This window comes from Sinohyriopsis cumingii, chromosome 2 (genome assembly GCF_028554795.1).
Source record: "Sinohyriopsis cumingii isolate HCF-2022 chromosome 2, ASM2855479v2, whole genome shotgun sequence".
Lineage (NCBI taxonomy): Eukaryota > Metazoa > Mollusca > Bivalvia > Unionida > Unionidae > Sinohyriopsis > Sinohyriopsis cumingii.
The window spans coordinates 74,459,161-74,482,487 of record NC_142962.1 but is presented as its reverse complement, the minus strand read 5'-3'; the positions used below and the strand labels follow the sequence as shown (position 1 = coordinate 74,482,487).

The 23,327-nt window shown below is 35.1% G+C and overlaps 1 protein-coding gene across 2 annotated transcripts in view; it reads left to right on the top strand.

Moving 5' to 3' along the window:
* The first annotated feature begins 1,556 nt into the window (after positions 1-1,556).
* LOC149805189 (extracellular tyrosine-protein kinase PKDCC-like) overlaps positions 1,557-23,327 on the top strand; it is a 64,605-nt gene continuing 42,834 nt past the window's right edge. The window contains exons 1-2 of one of the 2 annotated variants that reach the window (XM_089948285.1): positions 1,557-1,825; positions 18,042-18,909. In XM_089948285.1, coding sequence (XP_089804411.1) covers positions 18,295-18,909 — 615 coding nt within the window. In that variant the 5' untranslated portion in view covers positions 1,557-1,825; positions 18,042-18,294. Of the gene's footprint in view, positions 1,826-4,125; positions 4,277-18,041; positions 18,910-23,327 lie in introns of those variants that run through there. The other variant, XM_089948293.1, reaches the window with a different exon arrangement.

Genomic DNA, 23,327 nt, shown 5'->3' with positions numbered 1-23,327 from the left:
AGAAAAAAAACTGAGGTGGGTGGGGTCGAACTCGATACCTCTAACACAGTGTCCAGAACACCGGATTAGATACTCGAACCATTGCGCAACATGACATCGGTTGTGGTATGTATGGGCCATGAAGATAAAGCAAATGTTGGAAATGTACACTTTGTTGCAAGGTCACTTTTACACGTGAGAGTGCAGTGGAGTAAATTCGTAAAATTATCACCTATTTTATTTTGAAAATTTCTGGATAAAATATTGCGAAGGCAGTACATGGCACTCTGTTATAAGTAATGCTTCAAATACAGAAGGTGAGATAAACCTAGTAATTTCTGAAATTTAGCAACGTGACTTATTTAATACTTTCGTTTAGTTATACTTCGTGGTGCAATCTCACTGATAAATAATGCAAGTTACCTCAACCGATTTCTTGTACTAGACAATTAAAATTCGTCGAAAGATTTCGTGTTCTAGACAACTAAAATTCGTCAAAAGATTTCGTGCATAAGACAATTCAAATTCGGGTTAATAACAGGGACTAATGCCTGTTAAGTGTGACCTTTTGCTTTTTACAGCCAATCACCCTCTCCGTGATTATTAGTTCAGGTGAGCTTGTACATAGATTTTATTTTAGCTTTACTTCCTTATCTTCTTCATCATTGATGTGTTTGTTTTCTTTTTCAACTTCGTCTGGAGTATGTGAAAATAGATGTTTTTGCAGCAAACTGTTTTCATACGCATTAGCATCGATAAGCGTTTTAAATATTAACGTGATCGCTGAAAGGAAAAGTCTTGTGTTATCAAATTGACGTTGAAACCTTATTATGCTGGGAAGCACAGATATTTTGCAACTCATAAATTTACAATTCTATATAAATTTAACTTGAATGGTTTCACTTCATAGCTACTGCATTTTCTGGTTTCACTTTGACTTGTAAAATTTTGACATTTCAATCTCTTGCGTGATAAATTCCAGACATGAAATATGTACAGAGACCACTGCACTAAATCAACATGAGGTGCTTTACGATATATTTAGCATAGAGATTACCCGAGCTATTTATTTAAATCTTGATAAATTTGGCACACACTGTTGACATAATAGTTTGCACACAAATGTAACGCAGCAATGCTATTCGTGTTTTTTGCAGCACAAACATAGGAAACTTCTCAATAGTAATATTTCGTGCCATTGTATGAAAATTTCAATACGGTTTTGATTTGCTGAATATTGAGAATAAAATCTGAAATATAACAAAATAAGCCCGTAGTTATCTAAGGATTCCTATTGGATTGACGTAGTTGCCGAAGGACCATTTTTTATCAGATCATATTTACTAATGGTTTTTTGTTGTGTTTTTTTAACACAGAAAAATTGTATTTGGAACTGATGGCTATTCAGTGTTAAGTTGTAACTAGTTCGTAACTGGACCCTTTCGTACAAACGTACACATTCGGTAGAGGAGCGGTATTGTGTGTTGTATATCCGCCCCTAGTTTTTCTGCTCCCTGCTAAATGGGCGGCGAAACTAATCTTGACAGATGTGCTTGCGTGACCCCGCTGACCCCAGACGTAGGTAGGTGTACGGTTTCAGCTTGTCGTGCCACTCTCAGTTCGCAGTAATACGAAATACACCCAGTGGAATTTAGCTGTAATATCAACTATTAAGATTTCTGACTCATTCGTTCGATTGTTCTCGGTGGATTGGAGCTATTTTACGGGGAAAATCTGCCTGATAGTTGCACAATATTGCCTTCGCCGGTAATATGTTTTGGAAAAGCAATATATAATGGAGAGATTATGTTGCATCTAATATCATATTGGCACGGCGCATTTTAAGGTAAGCGTGTTTTATAGCCTTTTAAACTTGGCAAATTAGAGCTATTACTACAAATGTTAATGGTGCAATGTTGCTGCATCGTAAAGGTCCACGTTACCTATGCAACACTTATCCTCCTGTATCGCCCATGTGGACGTTACACTTTGTATTTAAATCGCATGTAATGTTGTAAACACAAGGCAGCGAATTATTTATTCTCGATACAGGTAGATAAACAAACCAAGACGATTGGACATACCAAAGATAGTAATGTTATCACTTTATAATATTATTACCAGGACAGACAGATAGATAGACAGACACGTGGATGACGCTAGTAATGTAGAGTGATGTCCAGATTGAATATGAATCGGTGCATCTAAAGTTTCTAAACGATGATAGTGACCAGAGAGAGAGAGAGAGAGAGAGAGAGAGAGAGAGAGAGAATTTTATGAAAATTCAGTTTTGTAATTACTTTACCGTTTGTATTACAATATCGGAATAAATGAATGTTTTCTTTCCTGTAAATAAAAAGTTAAATATATCTTTTATCATTTTTTGAGCAATAACTTGTAAACATGTAAGGACACATGTTTGAGTACTGGTAAACTTGTAAGTGACACATGTTAGTTTACTGGTAAACTTAAAGTGACAGATGCTAGAGTACTGGTAAACTTATGGTGACACGTGTTAGTTTCCTGTTAAACTTTAAGCGACATGGTAGATTACTGGTAAACTTGTAGAGACATGCTAATAGAGTACTGGACATTATGCACTATTTTACAAATCTGGTTAACAGTTGATTACAGACAAACATAGAAACATGACACTATTATACTCACTGCAATCTAATACAGTAAAATATATTTTATCATAAATAAACTTTATTATTATTATTATTATATAATTATTATTGTTGTTATTGTTGTTGCTATTATTATTATTAAAGATCTACTTTTGCTGATAAATTGTGATCTGTAATGTCTGTTAGTCAGTCGAGGTTGAAGGAGGATTATGGAAGAGTGTTACAGGTCAAAATAAAAATACGAATATTTTGGACATGGTCCTAACTGAAGTTATTACTGTTCTTATTTTACTAAATATATATGATTCTTCTTCTTATTATTATTTATTATTATTATTCCCGTGGACAGTGAGTCGTGGTTTAAATAATCTGATGGTTCGTGCGATATTTCATGGTTGACGTTCCAAATCTTACCTTGCTAACACTGCATTGGATGCATTAATTTTCCAAGATTTCGGAAGTCTGGCAGTAAAATACATTGCACACTTAATGTTTTAGCCACATTTTCCTCTTTGTTTGCTAGATTTTGTTTCTTCAACATATCTTCTTAATACACTCCTTTAAGAAGAAAGTCGCCTATTTATAAAACGATTAGCACTAATTTAGCGAAATATGCATTTAGCAATGGTATGCATCTACACACACACACACACACACACACACACACACACACATATATATATATATATATATATATATCCTTTAAGGCAAATGTTCTCCGATAGCGTATTGTCACCTGTTTGCATAACATTGATTTGGAACACAATATGTTGCTGACGAGCTGTTAATTTTATCGTGCATTTCTTATCTGACATCGTAGATTTAACCTAATCCCGTATTTAGGCATTTCAGTTCAAGATAAAATACGAGGTTGTTCAAACTAGATATCTTTTGTTTCCAAATTACCTCTGTGATTATCGATTTTTAAGACATTTTTTTTTTGCCGGAGAGGGGTGTGTCCTGAAGGGTCAGCAAAACCATAGCGTGATGGGTTTTCATGAACCTCACTTTTATAGTTATGTACAGTAACCATGATTTGAATTGTTTGTTTGAAACGGTTTTCTGATGACATTTAAAAATGCGTCATTAAATCAGATTAATTATGAGTTTGAATGAGCGGTTGTGACAATTTTTAGTTTTGAATATATACTGGATTGCCTGTCTGTAGTGGTACGTTGCATGTGGTTGTGTAGACTGCTTTTTGTTCAAGCTGGCATTATTTATTATTTCATTAAGACTGGGACCTTTATCAGCTGCCGAGCGCGCCCTAAAATCTTTCCAATCAATGTCACACAAAAACACCCCGCCTTCAAATTCTGGAACGTGTTGGCTTTCTCCCTATCTGATAAAAATTTCGCCGGAACATTTTAGTTTTGTTTACATTAAACCATGCCCGTTAACCCCAGTGCTCAGGATGATAATTATCATTCGCAGTTGTACAAACATTAATCCGGATAGTTATAAACAGGGGGCGTTGTTTTTTCTCCGGTTTCCTATGACTGCCAGCTCTGTTCGAATAATTGATTTTATAATTACTCCAGGCTTTAAAATTGCACCTCATCCTGACCACGGATGAATGATTGATGAACGAAATACACCGGCTGCGCCACGTACAGTTCGAATAATATTCAGAATGGCTTGAAGAAATACTTTTGTGGACGTACTGGGTAGGTCAAGAGAAGTCAGACACTGTTGTTTTTCGTACAAATTCACAATGTTTTCTTCATTATCCAAAGCGCTTTATTTCAACTTACTTGGCATAAATATTTTAACATTCAATATGTACACTCTTTTCCCTGGCACACTTGCAGACACACCTTGCACATTAATACGCACACGTGAACGAAAAATTTGACACCGATCTGGTGTGTGCTGGTTATATGTTATTTTGTTTAGTTAAAGATATTTAGATTGGTGATCAGTACAGAGGACACGTGCATTCCGGGTAGATATGTGAAATTTAATACAAATGCGTGTTTGACAAACAAACAAAAACACTCATCCCCTCCTCTCCCCCCCCCTCTGCATATATATATATATATATATATATATATATATATATATATATATATATATATATATATATATATATAGAGAGAGAGAGAGAGAGAGAGAGAGAGAGAGGAGTTAGCCACGATAGGTACCGCCCTCACTAGTGGCTCAAGTTCGATTACTGCTAGGATTAAATTTTAACATTCCATCTGTTTCATATTAGTGCCATTCTTTATACAATTTCTTATAATCATATACCTAAGCACTTAATTGATTGAAACATGGATACGCGATTTTTTCGATGTGTGGGATGTAGGTGTCAATTTATAATGATGATCTTACATACATACATACATATTATTCTAAAAAATCGTTTGGTTGATAACGATCACTTCCTTATTGTAAACTTGGGATCTGAAAACTAACATTTTTTAATCCAGTCGTTTATACCTACTATTCGCATCAAACTATATTTCCTAAAACTGGTAGTGATAAGTTCAAGAATAGGATGTTTTGTATTGTGAATATTAACTGCTTTTAATATCTCAATATAAATTAAAATTAATTGACAGACTATTTGCCACTGAGATCGCCTAAGTGTATACATTGAGACCTGCTCAGTAATACCTGTTGTCAGATTGTTCATGTTAATCACGTTTATGAGATACAAACTGATAATAAAATTATATATCTGTCATAAATTGAAGCAGACTTTTCAATGATTGCTTGTTCTCTGCTCTTTAGAACGAAAACAAGTTTACTAGCAACTTTAAAAGGTTTACAATAAGCACCACATAATGAATTTTTAACAAATTAAAAAGAAAACATCCCTGCCTCTCTCCAACGAGAAGTTTAGATCGATTTTTTCCTGCCGATTAATTTAAATTTAAATTTAAGAGTGATATTTTTTTAAACGAAGATGGAAATAAAAGTTATTTATATAAAATAATCTAGCACAATACCGAGTCTCATATTCGAGTTCAAAGGTTAGATGCCTTGTTACTCAAAATTTAAAGACGGTATCAAAACAGTCGGTTGAGCTTGTACAGGTGCGATACCGAATATCAATCCAGTCGGTTGAGCTTGTACAGGTGCGATGCCGAATATCAAACCAGTCGGTTGAGCTTGTACAGGTGCGATGCCGAATATCAAACCAGTCGGTTGAGCTTGTACAGGTGCGATGCTGAATATCAAACCAGTCGGTTGAGCTTGTACATGTGCGATGCCGAATCTTCATTATATCTAGAATAATAAGACGTATCTTACCAATTAGGTGCCAGTTCAGATGTGTACTTGCCATTAAAGTCACAGAAGAAGAGAAAAAAAAAACGACAAACTCGGTTTACTTTCCTTGTATACCCCTCGTCCCTGCGTTCGAGTTTTGCATGCGAGTGACACCACTTAAATATGTTTTGCCTTGGAGGTACAGCCTTATGCAGTTATAAACGCTTGCCTTGGAGTGACAACACTGCAAATTATGCACATTTTGCCTTGGTTGACAACACTATGGAGTGACAACACTATGCAATTATAAACGATTTGCCTTGCTGTGACAACACTATACAGGTATACTCGTGTTTGCCTTGGATTGACAACACTACAATTATAAACATTTTGCCCTTTTAGTGAGAACACTGTGCAATTATAAACGTTTCGTCCTGGAGTGACAACAATATGCAGTTATACTCGTTTTTCCTTGGAGTGACTACACTGCAAATTATATACGTTTTGCCTTGGTTGACAACACTGCAGTTATACATGTACTCACATTGCCTTGCAGTGAAAACGCTTTGCAATTATGCGTTTTGCCTTAACTGAAAATGTTTTTTTTGTAATCACCTAATTGTTAGAAGAAAAAGATAGTATGAACGGCAAATATATTTTTATCTTAAATACAAACAAATTTAATTATTGATGTCGAATATAAACATCAATGCTGGCCTATGTCTCCTTCCATAAAATACTCGGCGCACTCGTGTTTGCATTGCTTATCAGCGTGTATAGACTCTTGAATGCATCTTGACTGCACATAAAATGGTACACGTGCAAAGTACAGGACAAATCGTTCTATTTTCGAGCTTGCTTGAGTTGAATTATTTGGACATACATGTACTCGGACGTGATCAACTGACAGGCTTTTTTCATTTTGAATTTGATTGTTTTCTTTCTTGTTATCGTAATTTTTAATAGCATTAAACACACTTTTTTCCATAAGACACCGGGATTACCCGGTCTAGTAATAATACTCATGTAATTTACATGTTTTAACTTATCCAGTTTGGCGATGACTAGCACTACAATCACATGCACACCATGACAGTTTATCCTCTGGTAGTAGCCAATCACATCTTGTCTTCGTGCTTATTCACATGCCGCGTGTTAATTCTTCCAAATAATTTAGGTCACCTTAAAAAAAGTCTTAAAAAAGTTGGCAGAAGTGAATTGAACTCGGACTTAAGAATCAAGTAGGTCCGTGTTTGCCTAGACTTTCCAGATTTGAAGCAAAATTAATTGTTTGGCCTGTCGAGGAAGAGCAACGGACTGTATCCTGCACTTCATTTCCAACATCATAGACCTCTGTCTCTTATCTTGAAACGTGTCAGCAGATCACATTCGTTTTCGGTCGTTCTACTTTCGATTTCAAAAGCGTAATGTGTACTGCTGGCGTATTATGCGATCTTGAATTAAGCTGTTCGCAGTAAAGTCATCCGCATGTTTTTAGGAAAACTGGTGTTTTGAGACAGTCAGTGGGTTTTCTTCTTTAGTCTAACAATGGACTATGGGTGAGACGCGGCCCGCCAAGCCGTATCCCATATCCCGTGGCCTGGAAAATGATTTGCCTCACAAGATGTCACGAGAGATAACAAAGGTGATGCGGCCCTTGGGCCATCTAAAATTCTCTCATGCGGCCCACACGAAGAGCAAGGCTCTGTTTTTATTTTTGTGTAAAGTTTGAATAAAGGAAAGGGTGGCAGAGTATTAACTTGGGAATATAAACATTTTCTTCAACTATTCTCTTGATTATAATGCGACAAAACATTATCAAAAAGCTCGGAGCAAACATCAGCGTTTACAGCCAGCCATATGATAATAATCATTGTATACCGTTTCCAGATCCACACTTATTATATCCGAAGAAGTCTTTTTTTTTCTCTAGCTGAAAGCATATGTTGTTCGTTGTTTAACAAATATAATGTCTACGTAATCCGTTTGTTGTGAAAAAGATATTAACACTATGACACTATCTGAGTTAAAATTTAAAGTCATTGTTTATTGTTGTAGCTAGATTGTCATCAAGATCCATTTACGTATTCTTCCCAACAGTAACGTGTTTTACTTTCGCCGATTAAAGCAAGCTGTCTCTTCGATTAAATCGTTATCTAAAGAGCTGTTCTTTGCAACATCGCTATCGGTGATTTATATCGACCGCTTCACGCCATTGTTCTTAGTGTGTCATCCCTGACACCCGTCTCGCCGGCGAAAGTTAGCATTACCTTTGACCCCACTCTAATGAATCACACCAGATCGATCAGCCCGCAATAACCGGGCTACAAATTTTATCTGCACTTTCTTCTGAGAAAAATGTTTCAAAATGGAAAATCCCTGTTGATAGTTACTGGGTGCATATAGATGAATTTTTTTTATATATATAAATGTATGAGAGATTAAAAAAATTTTATGCTGTTACATACAAAACTTACTCGTTACTAATGAATACCCATCGTGTATTTCGGCCTGGAAATTTAATACAAATATATATTATTTTCTTCCTCTGAACTTTTTTATTTTTATACTTTTTATATAAGTTCTATGTATTTAATTTATTATAAAGATTGCTAAATACTTTTAAGTTTTTTTTTTTACCATACATAATGTGTTGTTTATGTCCAGGCAAATGAGTGTTTTAGTAGTACCCAAAACGTGCAAACAGGTCTATGTCCCAAAGCGCAAGTTTTGTTCCGAACTGCATTCACACTGCATTTTATACAATTTTGCAGGTGTTTACCGTACATGTATGTAACTGATGTGAATAAATGACACTATTGTCTGCAAAATAAGAGAAACAAATATAATTTTTAATCAAAACAAGTACATCGACAGTCCTTTAAAATGCTATCAGATTATGATTATTATTTTCGTAAAACATGTTATGCTACATTTACATTGATTACTCATTCTTCATTTATTATTATATTAGCTAATTAATTATGTTACCGTTTTATTTTAGAGTTGTCATTGAAAAATATGAATAGTAGCTAAATTAATGTTAATATTAATTTATTGATTGCGTTACTTACTGACAATTAGACACATGCACCAAATTACATCAAGCAAAACAAGCGTGACACAGTACGGTTGTAATCATTGCTATGTTTATAGAAGTATATTTTAGCTAACATTTTGCACCATATGCCCAGTAATGTCCCATCCTTTATACCCAAATTCAATTTAATTGCAAGGTGTGTTTTTAATTTTCTTACTGTTATTGTCAGAATATGGTTATATTGTTAGTCTCTCTCTCTCTCTCTCTCTCTCTCTCTCTCTCTCTCTCTATATATATATATATATATATATATTATTTTTCTCTATTTTTTCTTCTTTCTTCCCATAAATAAACCTGGTTAGAACTCCATGATAATTAGTGCGGGGAATAAATCGCGAAGGAATTATATTTCCCCTTAATTTACATCTGTATTCATATGACTAGTAGAAAAATTATGCTTCTATTATATTGTGTATAGCCCTGTCGAACATAATATTTATTGGCGTAAATTTTGTCGAAGTATGTAACTTAACAAAATGGTGACATGAGACCATTAAGTTACTGGTACGATATGCGACACATGTCAAAATGCCCGACACAAACAGGCATTCAGCTTTTCTTACATTTCTCTCTGATAATTTAGCTTTACAATGACTAGTGGTGTTAGAATTACGAAGTCGGGCATAAGATTAATTCTTTCTTGAAGGCAAAGGTTGAAATGATGTGAAATTTAACACGGTTTCTCAGTAGATTCGTGCCCATTTGGTTATAAAAAAAAAAACTACTACAACTACTTTGAGCACGCCCTTGCAACAAGTTTTACGTAGGGAGACAAAGCACCAGTAGTTGGTGGCGTGTTTCTCATACTCGTTGGTCTCTAATACAGGAGTAGGAAACCCGAGTCATTAAAACAACGTTTGAGCCTTGTCGTCTGACTAAATGGAGAAAGAATCGTCGCAGCTAATGTGACATGACAATCCAACAAAAGATATATGTGCTGTCCGCATGTAATGCTCTCTCTCTCTCTCTCAAACCCGAGGACGATTGATGCACATTCCATCTAAACAATTTCAAATGATATAGGATATTCAGTCGTGAATTGTTTGTTTACAAAGGACCACAGTTTGCGTACCTAGTAAGACCAAGGTAAATTACAAAGGAACATGCCGTAACTGTGTTTCCCTTTACCCCCATTTGCGCTTCAGAGACCTCCAAATTTTTAATTTGACCCCCAGTGCTGATACCAAAGTTTGTTTTTTACTCAGCCTGACCCCCCAGTTTTGACACCAAGGAGAGTTTTGACTCTCAGTATTGCATCCGTAGGGGATACATTGCCGTAAAGAGTAGGGTAAGTTTATGAATTGTTGCGAAAGTGTTTTATTCCATCGAATAAGCTGTTATGACCATCAGACCATCATGGTGCCTAATACTTGAATAGAAATTATCATGGTCGAAGTATTGTCATGAACGTCAGTATGAATGGATCGACTACTTAAGCTCGTAAACTGGTCAAATAAGAGTATTTGAGTAATGCGCCAAATTGCGGAATAAACTTCTTTTTTTAATAATAACAATCGTTTTATTCACAAGAATATTAATATGATTTAATTTACCATACTGTACTTTATTTTTAACAAAGCTTGTTATTTATATATGTATTACTTCGATTTTTCAGTAATGGATCAATACTGTCTTAAACAAGTCGTTTGTCTTCACACTCAGATGTCAAATCGCACTATATATATATATATAGAGAGAGAGAGAGAGAGAGAGACGCACGCACACTACAGTGTCGCAAAATTTACCATCATTTACGACCTGCTGAAAAAAAGAATACGAGTTTCATACGATCTTTAGGTGTTGGAGAATTTTCACGTTTTCTTTATGTTATTTCTTTTCTTTACCGCAGTGTAAAGATTGGGGTCATTGTAGCCCATGATCAGTATGAACCTGAAACTCAAAGTGTCTCTGTTAACAAGTTTCAGTTTGTTCTTCTAAATCGTGTTGACTTTGTGGCATATAAGAAAAAGTACACCATTTTTGCAAATAAGCAGGTAAACCCCATTGCGCGATCAACACGCATAGAAATGGGAATGAGTCATTACGATGAAAATTATTTTGCTGTTTCTGTCTTCTCGTATGCATCAGAATAACAAGTCTTGATTTTAAACTTCGAAGTTCCGGTTAAAGAGTGTATTCTCTCAGCATCACTTCATCTCTTATTGCCTTTAAAATAAATTAAATTTATCTTTTATATTTATTTGTGTTTACCTTGGATTACGTGTCCGATTCTTTAGCAAATGCTGAACCTCAAATACTTTTAAGACGACGACGACGACGATGATCATGAAGAAGAAAATAAGAGATATTACATTACAATATAGCATCGATTTTATACACGAAACTAATCTTTAAGAACGTGTTGCAAAATCGGTCTCTGGGATTTTCGATTCTGCTCATTTGAAAATCCTTTGATTTATACTCAAAAAACTCGAACCATGTCTTCGGTTGTTTGTTGAAGGATTGAGGTTGAAGTAAGCCGAAAGACAAATGTTTGTTCTGAGCTGTTTGAGAAATGTAAACTTAGATTATCACCATAGTTCTAACATTCACGTTAATCGAGATCGTGCCAATCGAGAAATGATTGACCCACAAATGTGATCACAGCTCACCACCTGTTGACAGGAAATATGGCTGTTCTTGAACTCAAAACACGTCATAAATTACACGAAACAACGGGCGTTCACTTTTGTCTACGATATAGCTATTCATCTGGGAAAGATGTTTTATATAAAAAAAATGGTAAGTACTTGGAGTATTTTGTGTGTGTTTATTGAATGAAATCTAGTTGACTGCACGTTGAAGGACCTGCTTTTGGTATGGCATGTATGTGCTAAGATGCCTCGCTGATTTAACGACGATATAGAGGCCGCCACTGCTAGACCTTGATACGTTGAGAGAGTCTATCTTTTGGGTAGTGGATTTTAGATTTTTATTTTTATTTTTAAGGGTTGTTGTTGGTGGGGGGCGGATTATAGAAATCTCGCAATCCTCATTTAGTTTTAACACTGCATTGACACTTGTCATTTCGTTATAATGCCAGTAAAATCAGCGTGAAAAAACTTTTTGTTAGTTACTCAGTCATGTTATGTTTGACAGTGTATACTAATAGTCATGGCAACCAAAATTATTAACTGCTTATCGTTGATTGTCAATACCGTTGACCAGTGACTATCGAGATATTTGCAAGCCACGTGAGAATCATATTGCAAGCTGCGTGTGAATCGCATTCAATCACATTTCTCACAAGATGCACCAGTCTATGAGTATTGCTTGAAACAAGAACATAAGTAAAACGACAAAAAATTTGGTTGCAAAGGACGATATTACACCGGCAGTACACCACGTGAGAATGAGACCAGATGGTATAACGTTGTTATAGTCACATTTTGTTAAGTGTGACCTCGGCCTTTAGGTATCTCCCACTCCAGCCCCATTGGATGACGTATGCACTTACGTTAATTATGCACACTGACTGATGCCCCCTGACTGATAGTGGGATGTCTGTTTACTGTTTGGTAGCTCATTACAACGCAATAATTGATATTACTTTAAAACGGCTATATTACACAGGCGATCAACCCACGTCTGATTAGTTAATAATGTAGGAGAAGGCATCTTCTTTACTGATTTTAAAATAATAATTTGAACCGTTAAGTATATCAGGACTGGGTAGGGGGATCCAGGGTTTACGGAAAACATCCAACGAGGCTAAAAGGAAACAAACAAAACCGAAGTACACACACACACACACACACACACACACGTTACATTTTATTCTGGCGCACATGTATGAACACTTCGAGTGAATACACACATATTTTTGCTATGGTACCCTTTCGAGGAAAGTCATGGTCATTTTTTACCTTTGGAAACCATCTTCCCAGCACTTGACTTGATCCGGCCCTGTATTTTGACCAGGTTTTAATTGACGGTTGCATAGTGATTGAAATTGTTAAAACAATTACTTTTCTTGCATGTAATTAGTTCAAGTTAAGTAAGGAATTAGTTTTATCACGCGGGTTTAGTACAAGTGTGTCAGTGAATTAACCTTATCACTTGTAATTAGAACAAGTGAAATCGTTAATGTTTCTGTGATAATATGCTTATCGTAATATGCTCTCAAAGTCGTTTGTACTCGCGCATAAATCCGGTCCGTTTGTCGCAGGGACGTCATTTGGGGGAGGGAGGGGGGCAAATTCATCCCTGAATTTGCATATGCTGTAAAATTGCTGTAGCCTATATACGAAAATTAACAAACCCGTCAAGTTTTGCTCCCGCCCATCAAGTTTTGCTTCTCCCCCCCCCTCCCCGAAAGAAGTTGAAATGACGTCCCTAGTTTGCCGTTGCATAATGATCCATAATAACATCACCTTTATTGTATGTTCTACTGATTACTCCTAACAAACTGCATAAACAGATCTGCAGGCGTATTATGCAACGACCAGCAGTTTCCAGTTGGAGTCAGCTTGTCCTGTATACGGTATGCAAGGGAATTGGTTACAGGTTAAATATATATGCATTTAGATAACACGAACTAGTTTTTAAAAAAAAATTGTTTGCATCAATTAGTATTTAGCATAATTATTTACTCTGAACGCCTGTACTGTTAGCACCATTTTTACATCAATCGATTGAAATCAAACCATTGTGAGGATCACAAAACCGATTTAACTTTCCTCATTTTATTTTCATTACGGGTTTCTCGGTCAGCGGTTGTTATTGGTACCTCGGTCTTCGCATGGAAACTTGTAACCTTGTAAACGTGGGCCAGTATCTTGGGTCATATATATATATATATATATATATATATATATATATATATATATATATATATATATATATATATATATATATATATATCCCATTACACAGTCCTTATTCCAAATCCACGAACTGCGTACATTTTAAATTATCGTAAGCTGCATAGACATAGATTATGTGTTAATATTATGTAGTCTTCATTGCTGTGATATTTTTTTTAAACAGTTATTGTTAATGTGGATCGCTTCGGTGGCCAAGGTGGGTAGAGCATCGCATCGGATGCCATTAAGTCGCGGCTTCCAAATCCGACAAAGTCATAACAATGACTTATGTAATTGGTACTAGCAGTTGCCTCGCTTAGAACTCAGCATTAAGAGGTTAGTGTTAAGACTGGTCGGCCTGGTTTTAGGATAATGTGACTTGGTAGGACATTATGCCACATGTCTGCGGCATGATACTTCAATGCTAGACATCACTATAAACTGCCATACTGCAGACATTGTAGCGATATGACTCAGATTGCTGTAACTACGTTAAAAATCCCAAAACACACACCTATATGGATCTGGTCACATGGCCATATACCGAAATGCAGTAGATAGTAGAAACAACAGCTAAGTTAGGCGTGAATCCTTGTAATGAAACTACAGATACCTGACGCAAGCTTGAAACTTGAGTATGATAATAATGAAAATTTATTGGGGTTTTTTTGTTGGTTTTTTGTGGGGCTAAAGTTGCCATAAAAATATTTATAAAAAAAAAAAAAACAACAACAAAAACAACCAAACAATCAAAGAAACAATTTATCGGGCGTTACAGAGGCTGGTTATGTCCCGAGACACTTCTCCTGATCATTGAACCACCGATATGCCAAAACAAAGATTGTTGAAGTACTTTACACAAAAACCCGTCCACAGTTTAAATTCCATAAACGAAGTTAAATGACGCCAAGAATCAAATTCTACCTGGATGTCAAGTACAAGAGAGTCGCATTTCGGATGTTTGAGTTAAATTTTAAACGTATCCACTTAATATTCACATAATAGAATTCAGTAGATCTATCGTTTAGACGTGTGTGTGTGATTCGGATTTTTAACGTAGCTTTAACAATTTTCAGTCATATGGCTACGATGTCTGCAGTGTGGCAGTTTATAGTGATGCTAGCACTGGGGCATCATGTCGCAGGCATGTAGCATGATGTTCAACCCAGTCACATTACCCTGACACCAGGCCGACCAGTCCAAACACTAAACTCTTAATGCTGAGCACAAAGCGAGGCAGCTGTTAGTACAATTTTTTAAGTTTTTGGTATGATTCGGCCGGGGATCTAACCCACGAACTCCCGCATCCGAGGCGAACGCTCTAACCACTAGGCCACTGGAGCGGTCAATCGTTTAGAAGACAGTAGTAATTCAGAGTTCAGTATATAATTATTTGTATGTTTTACCTAAAAGAAAACCGCCAAAGTGATGTACATTTAGTCGACAGGTACGATGAAATTGAAAATGTAAAAATAGTACTACTGCCTCTTGTGAGAAAAGAACCATGATGGTGGTCGACGTCATAATAATGGGCTTACGCTGCTGACTTGTTGAAACAAGACGATAGATTAAATTTAAACTGCATTTAGAGATGCTACAAAATATGGTATTCTTTTGCAAGGATAATGTGAATGACGAAAACAGCCGTAAAAATTATGACTATATAAAGTCACGTCTAGGTTCTAACCACTACGTACAAGAATATAATGAAAAAAAGGCATGCTTTGTCATAGCTTTCAGACTTCGGTATGAATTGTGCATTTATAAGTCTGTGCAGCAGTTAGATTAAGCTCTGCAGTTTGAGTTCACAGCCAATCAATTTATATTATTTTTTCCACATTACTATATATTACATGTATTTTGTCATTTGACATTATCAAGGCTGATCATGAACTAAAAATAGTATATATATATATATATATATATATATATATATATATATATATATATATATATATATATACAGAGCGAGAGCGAGAGAGAGAGAGAGAGAGAATCATAAATACACACTAGACAGAACGGAAAGTGCTTTCCCTGGATTCCTATAGAAGAATGCTTGATAATAGTAGGCAGAATGAATTAATATTTTAATACAAATAATACTATCATACCCGTGGACCTGGGTTCGAGTCTCCGTAGAGTACAAATTAAAAATTCTCTAACCTGTATGATATTATATATATATATATATATATATATATATATATATATATATATATATATATATATATATATATATATATATATATATATATATATATGACCACTAAACGAAAAGGTCATGTTCAACGGTTGTTTATTTATTTATTTATTTATTTTATTTTTGTATTCTTAATAAGCCACCATACTCTGCATAGACGGCAGTTTATATATCTGGCAGACCGCTCCGGTGGCCTAGTGGTTAGAGCGTCCGCCTCGGAAGCGGGAGGTCGTGGGTTTGAACCCCGGCCGAGTCATACCAAAGACTTACAAAATGGTACTAACAGGTGCCTCGCTAGGCGCTCAGCATTAAGAGGTTAGTATTAGGACTGGTCAGCTTGGTGTCGGGATAATTTGGCTGGGTGGGACATCATGCTACATGTCTGCGGCTTGATGTCCCAGTGCTAGACATCACTATAAACTGCCACACTGCAGACATCGTAGCGATATGACTGAAAAATTGTTAAAGCCATGTTAAAAATCCTAATCACACACATTTATTTATTTATTTGACGTCTGTATATATGTTTAAAACTGATTTAGTTTCTTCAAAAATGGCTGATGGAGAAAGACGTACAGATATGTTTTGTTCATGTCAGCATTTTGCAAGCGTTTTAGCATCTTCGTATAAACCGAAGACCACAAATATATATATCCATGACAGTCCTCAGATGTAAAGGAAATTGCTATAGAAATACATGAATCAGTTTATGTCACGGCATATAACAAAAACAAAACAACAACGAATCGACGCATTTCAACTAACATTCGGACAGTGCAAGTTGTCAATGAGTGAATCGATAGGAACATTGCTCAGCCATTTATGTCATGTCTTGAAATAACTTGGAAGTAGTTGTAGGAATAAGTATCAGTTTGATGTTTGTCTCTCTCTCTCTCTCTCTCTCTCTCTCTCTCTCTCTCGTGTCTTTCAGATGTTACCACAATGCAGACATAACATAGCTAAGACGTCTTCTGTCAGTCTTGTTCTGGATCTACTGCAATAATTAATTTATTCGCACAGACATTTTACATGGAACAGTCGTGGTCATTTAGTATACATACAACATGTTCTTGTCAGTTTGTTTTGACGTGATGTTAATTTTAGTCCCGAATAGATAGATGGTTATGTGATAATGGCAAAGGTTTACAAGAACATTCTTAATTGATTTTATTTTTCTTCTTCTTCATTTTCCCACAACGTTTTTCTTTGACAATTTCTAGCTTTATCTCTGTTGTCATCCAGAAATATTGCTGTTTTATCCATGCATTTAATCGGTCTTATTTTCCGCGTAGGCAGCCCATTGTATCTCTGTGCGTCATTATATTTATATACTGTCTGTCTAGCTAATTAGTTAGCTGACTGCGTTACTAACAGATGAAATTTCTTGGGTTTTCCAGCCAAAACAATTGTCAAATATTCATGGCAACCAGCGATCGAAAGCTCTCCGAAACTAATCGGAAGCTGTCAACAATTACCCAGCAGGATTTCCTCCTTCGCACGGTGACATCCGAAGCTCCAAAATGCCGCTAACCAACTACCATTGTCCAAAATTAGTAATGGGGAGGAGGCCGACAAAACACCCAATTAGTAGCTCGTCTGTGTTTTTGAAGTTAATAATCGAAATTTTACCATTTATAGAAAAGTTCTAAAAACGCATAAAAGAATTATCTGCTTCAATTTGTCGCATTTATCACTGAATCGTGGCACATTCGTGTATGGAAGAGCGATTGAAGCAGACGACATTTAAATAGTCAATACTAGACAAAGCAGACGGCAATGTATGGCTGAGACTAGCGATTATCTATCTACCTGCTATCCTCAAAACTAGCGGCTCTGGTCTGAAAAGGCTCGATTGAAGAAAGAGCTGTGACCGACATGGCAGATGAATCAGATAAAATATAACACGAGTTTCTCCTTCAGAAATGACAACAATTTTTCAGGACTGAACTTAACTTGATGTGACAGATAAATTACTAACAAAAAATTAATTCGATTCCGTGATCGGAAATGACTATTAGTTATGTTTTATCTTAGTCTTTATCGACACTTGTCTTTCACAGTCGAATAATAGCAATTGTTCAGATTAACGCAAAAATATTTTTCTTCCACAGATTATCGATGTCAGGGGGACCAGCAGTGCAAAAGTCAAAGTTTATTCCAGCGTACGTGCCAATATTCGCTACTCTCGCAATGACGAGAAGGAAACGAAACTGGAGACATTTGTGGACCCTGAATTGTGTGTCAGTCTTTCATCTTTAAGGGAATACGTTTTGTGTTTAAATTAAAAAAGGAACTTTCATTATTCATGAGTCAAGAGTATTCTTGTCATTCATTCAAATGGATATGATTCAATAAAAAGCAGACATGGTGATGAGGAGGGGCATGAAACACAGCAGTTTGGCGGGAACGTGGCAGTATTGTGTTGCGTTTGTGACGTTGGTGTTGATGGCCAACGTATTGATTCTACACAGGAAATTCTCTTCCTACGAGAACGAAAATTTCATCGACGCTGGCGGGACTAGTCGGCATTTTCGATCAGATAACTACGGGGAAAGGAATAATGGATTTGTACATTTTCAGTTATTTAAATCCAATTTGGAAAATTACAGTGTGTTTGAGAGTAGACTTCGGAAGTTAATGGAAATTATGGATACAACGTTGGACAACAGCGCTTCCCACGGAAGCACCGAGAGATTTCTGTCCGTTGATCGGTACTTTCAGGGACAGCATTTAGACTGTGATGGCATTGAAAATATTACAAATAAAACATACATTGCCTCGGGATGGACCAAGGCAGTGTACAAGGGGCTATACAAGGACATGCCTGTGGCCCTGAAGACGGTTGATCCACAGGGTCAGGACGTCAGCACGTGCATGGAAAAATCGAGTTCATCTATTGAGTGTTATGCAAATGCAGCCAAGAAAATTGTAAAGGAAATGGTTATTCTGCAAGCTCTTAATAGTGAAAACGTTTTGAAGGTATGTGCATGCAATATCTTGTACATTTATACATAGAAGGATTATGATTTTTTCGCTATTATGCGTCCTTGAAAATATATAGACATAAGTGATGGAGCAATAAATTATACCACCCTTCCCACTATTTACTTCTGGGCCCTCTCCAAATAAAATTTCCCATGTTTGATTGGAATTTTGGGCTTCTATCGGGCTTACACACCCCACCCCCAACCAACCAGCAGAATTGCATTGTTGTTTGGGCTGTTGCTACGTCAGTGATGAACTTTAATCGCTTAACGTTTGCTTTCACCCAATTGTCCATGCAATGGTTCCAGTAACTTTTAAAGTCAGATGCAGATGTGAAGGAGTTTGCGAATTAGTACACGTATAGAAAAAGTAGATTGTCAGACGTTGACAATAAAGTCAGCGAGTGGTATTTAACATACCGACATGTTGGCTCACATTGTGCATAATGCCAATGAATTGCACACGGTATTCAACGCAAATGTATAGTTTCGATTTTAGGTCTGTCATGCATTTTGACATGTCAGTAACTCATTTACTAGCGAGGTGTGGTTTAGTTTGACATAAATGTCGGCATAAAATCGGTTCATTCATATTTAATTAGTGACTTTTTGTTATGTACTGTTTGAAAATAGGGTTGACAGTATCTCTGTATACTGATTAATTGCAGATAAAGTTCAACTGACAAATATTTAAGTGAGCCCAGATGAAAAGTCTCCCGACGTAAATATTGATTTCTTATTGACACAAAATCAATAGTCATGAAAAGAGAAGCCCTAATTTTCAATATTTGATTTTCTGTTTTCTTACTGGTATACCTTATAACAACAACAGTAGTGTGATATACTCATGTTTTTATATAATTGTTGTATTTTGTGAAAAATTATTTATCTACACTGTTATTGTTAGTTTTAATGCAGTTTGTTTACCGATTCATCAAATATCGGTCCGATAATCACTAACATTTTCGGCATCAGCGAGAATTATAATAACCATTCTTACGACTCCAAGATCAAGTCGTAAGCTTGTGAAATATTAACGCTCACTACTCCAAGATCATGTCTTGAGAATGTGTAATATTCACACTTACTCTTCCAAGATTAAGTCATGAGCTTGTGAAATATTCACACAAAACCTTCATCTTTCACATCCTATAAATATTTATCCTTAAAGCAGCGTTTTACTGTTTTTTTTAATTGTTTGTTTGTGTTTGTTTTGTTAGCATGAAATAATTTACGTCTCTTTACCCTCAAACTTGTTAAAGTGAAATTTAGTTTTAGTCCAGTTTAACAACTTTGCCAAAAGCTTTACTGAGCTTTTAGACCGACATTATTAGACACGGACATAAGACATGCAAAATATTTAAATGCAAGTCATGCATACATACATTAAATCACACTGCACGTGCTTAGAACTGTGCATACTGAGAATGGATAAACTAGTCATAAAACGTTATGGCTCCTGTAATGTTACGAATTGACAAATTACATACATAAAACACAAGACTCGTACAACATTAAGAATTGACAAATTACATACATAAAACACAAGACTCGTACAACATTAAGAATTGACAAATTTCATACATAAAACACAGACTCATACAACATTAAGAATTGACAAATTACATACATAAAACACAAGACTCGTACATTAAGAATTTACAAATTTCATACATAAAACACAAGATTCGTACATTAAGAATTTACAAATTTCATACATAAAACACAAGACTCGTACAACATTAAAAATTTACAAATTTCATACATAAAACACAGACTCGTACAACATTAAGAATTGACGAATTATATATATATATATATATATATATATATATATATATATATATATATATATATATATATATATATATATATATATATATAACACTAATGAGACTCGTACGACATTAAAATTGATAAACTACATACATAAAACACAAACTTGTTCGACATTAAGAATTGATAAATTACATACATCAAAAACTAAGACTCGTGCAACAATGAGAATTGACAGATTACATACATATAACGCTAAGACTCGTACAGCATTAAGAATTGACCAATTACATACATAAGACACTAAGACTTGTACGTTAAGTAAAACACAAGACTCGTACAACATCAAGAATTTACATATTTCTGCATAAAACACTAAGATGCGTAAAACATTAATAATTGACAAATTACATACATAAAACGCTAGATTCGTGTAACGTTAAGAAATGACAAATTACATGCATACAGCACTACGACTCGTACAGCATCGAGAATTAATAGATTGCATACATAAACCATAAGACTTGTACATGATCAAAAATTGATAAATTACATAAATGCACTAAAACTCACACAACATTAAGAATTGACAAATTACATGCATAAAACACGAAGACTCGTACAACATTGTCAAATTACATGCAAAAAACACTAAGATGCGTACAACATTAATAATTAACAAATTATATACATAAAACAGTAAGACTCACACAACATTAAGAATTGATATGTACATATATAAAACACTAAGACGTGTGCAGTATTAATAATTGACAAATGACATACATAGAACAATAAAATTCGCACAACATTAGGAATTTATAAATTAGTTTATACGCATACATTTACAATAAACCTAGTATGGTTAATATAATGTACACTTGACATTACCTCATTTACAACTGCCAGCACACAATTACAATCAGGAATCAATGAAATAATCTGTATACATAATTATCTCTCGTTTGTATGGCATTAGCACATGCATATACACGCATTTAAATTTACCCGATACAGAATCTACGGTAGGATTCAGATTTGCATGCAAAGAAAACATTACTATTAATTAAAAAGAAGTTTCCGGTAACTTTCAGTTTAAAAAAATTGGTTCGACAGTATTTGAAATTACAGACTTGTATTAAAAAAATATAACTAGTACATTTATTTTGAAAGCCCTACAAATAACTTCGATAATTTGTCATTCATATTATTGACAATGATCAGGAGAGCGTGTGTACCACTCTAAATGACATCTAATTTGCAACGTCCAAAATCCACAAATCTCATTCAGCAATCAAGTTATTTTGAAAGACGTAATATCCTGTTGAATCATAAAAATAAATGGATTCTATTCTAAAATATAATGGCAGCTGTTCCCGATGTTGTTTTTTTTTCTTTTTCTCCTCTTATTGACAACGTACCAATGACGGTTGTAATGTTACAACACAAAGTTAAAGGTTTAAAACGCAGGTTATCAAGTCTGCTTTCTTATTAACCAGTGTTCAAATTACCATGTGTAACTTGACACGCTTCATAGAAAATCCTTCGGTTTTCTCCTCTAAAAATTAGTTCTTTCAAAGGGGCATACTATTTAGTACAAGTAACTTAGGTATGTAAGCATTTTATGATGCTATTAACATAATAAAATTTTCATTACTTATGAAGCCTTTAGAAATGGATCTTTAAAATGTTGGTTTCATACTCCTAGACCTAGAGTTACCAAACAATCAACTTACCAACCAAGCAAGGAAATAAACAATAAATGTCAAATATTATTTGATGTGGGACCTGGGGGTGGGGTCGAGTTGTCTAAAGCGCTAGTCCTTACCGATGACCTCTATCCGAGTGGGTTCGAGTCTTGGGCTAGGCCAGTATGGGTATATGAAAAAGCTGTATTTGATCTATTCCATAATCTATATATGGTGGTTGTTTTGGGGTTTAATGCTAACGTAGATGCAATATTATGATTCCTCCTTTACAAATAGATAGTGTGCGAAAGTGATGAAGTAAAACTCATGTAGTTATTAGAATTATCGATGCAGTTTATTTTTTATGATGTGATATGTCTGTCGATGCAGATAGCTGAAGTCAGACTGAAATAAAGCATCAGTTAGACTGCTTTGTAAATATAGATACCTGACTTCCTGACAAGAGAGGCATTAGAACCACATATTAAATTTACTCTCTTTTTATTTTTACAAATTTGTTGGGTTTATCTCGAATATACGTCGGTATGTCGATCTTCCTAAGTTCCAGATATGATGGACATTTTAGGATACAGTTATATTCATCTTGTTAAATTTTGAGCAAAACTTACATATTCTATATACTCTTGGAGTCTTGTTTGATATATTCCGTCGACCAGATTTACCTTACAGTATATATGCAGATGATTTCAAGTTTACATTATCTGATCCTAATGTTTTCTTGATAAAAATGATAGTAAAAATTTGCAAACGTTTTGTAGAAAATATGTATTGATGAATTCGTCAAACTGGCATTCCAGTTTGAATAAAGTTATCAAACAGTCTTTGTTTTATGACAGCTCTAAATTAAATTATTCTGCCAGCACTTAGGAAAAATTCATGCTTCGTAAAAACTTAGACTAAATAAGTCTAACGAGGGTAGCCCATTTTG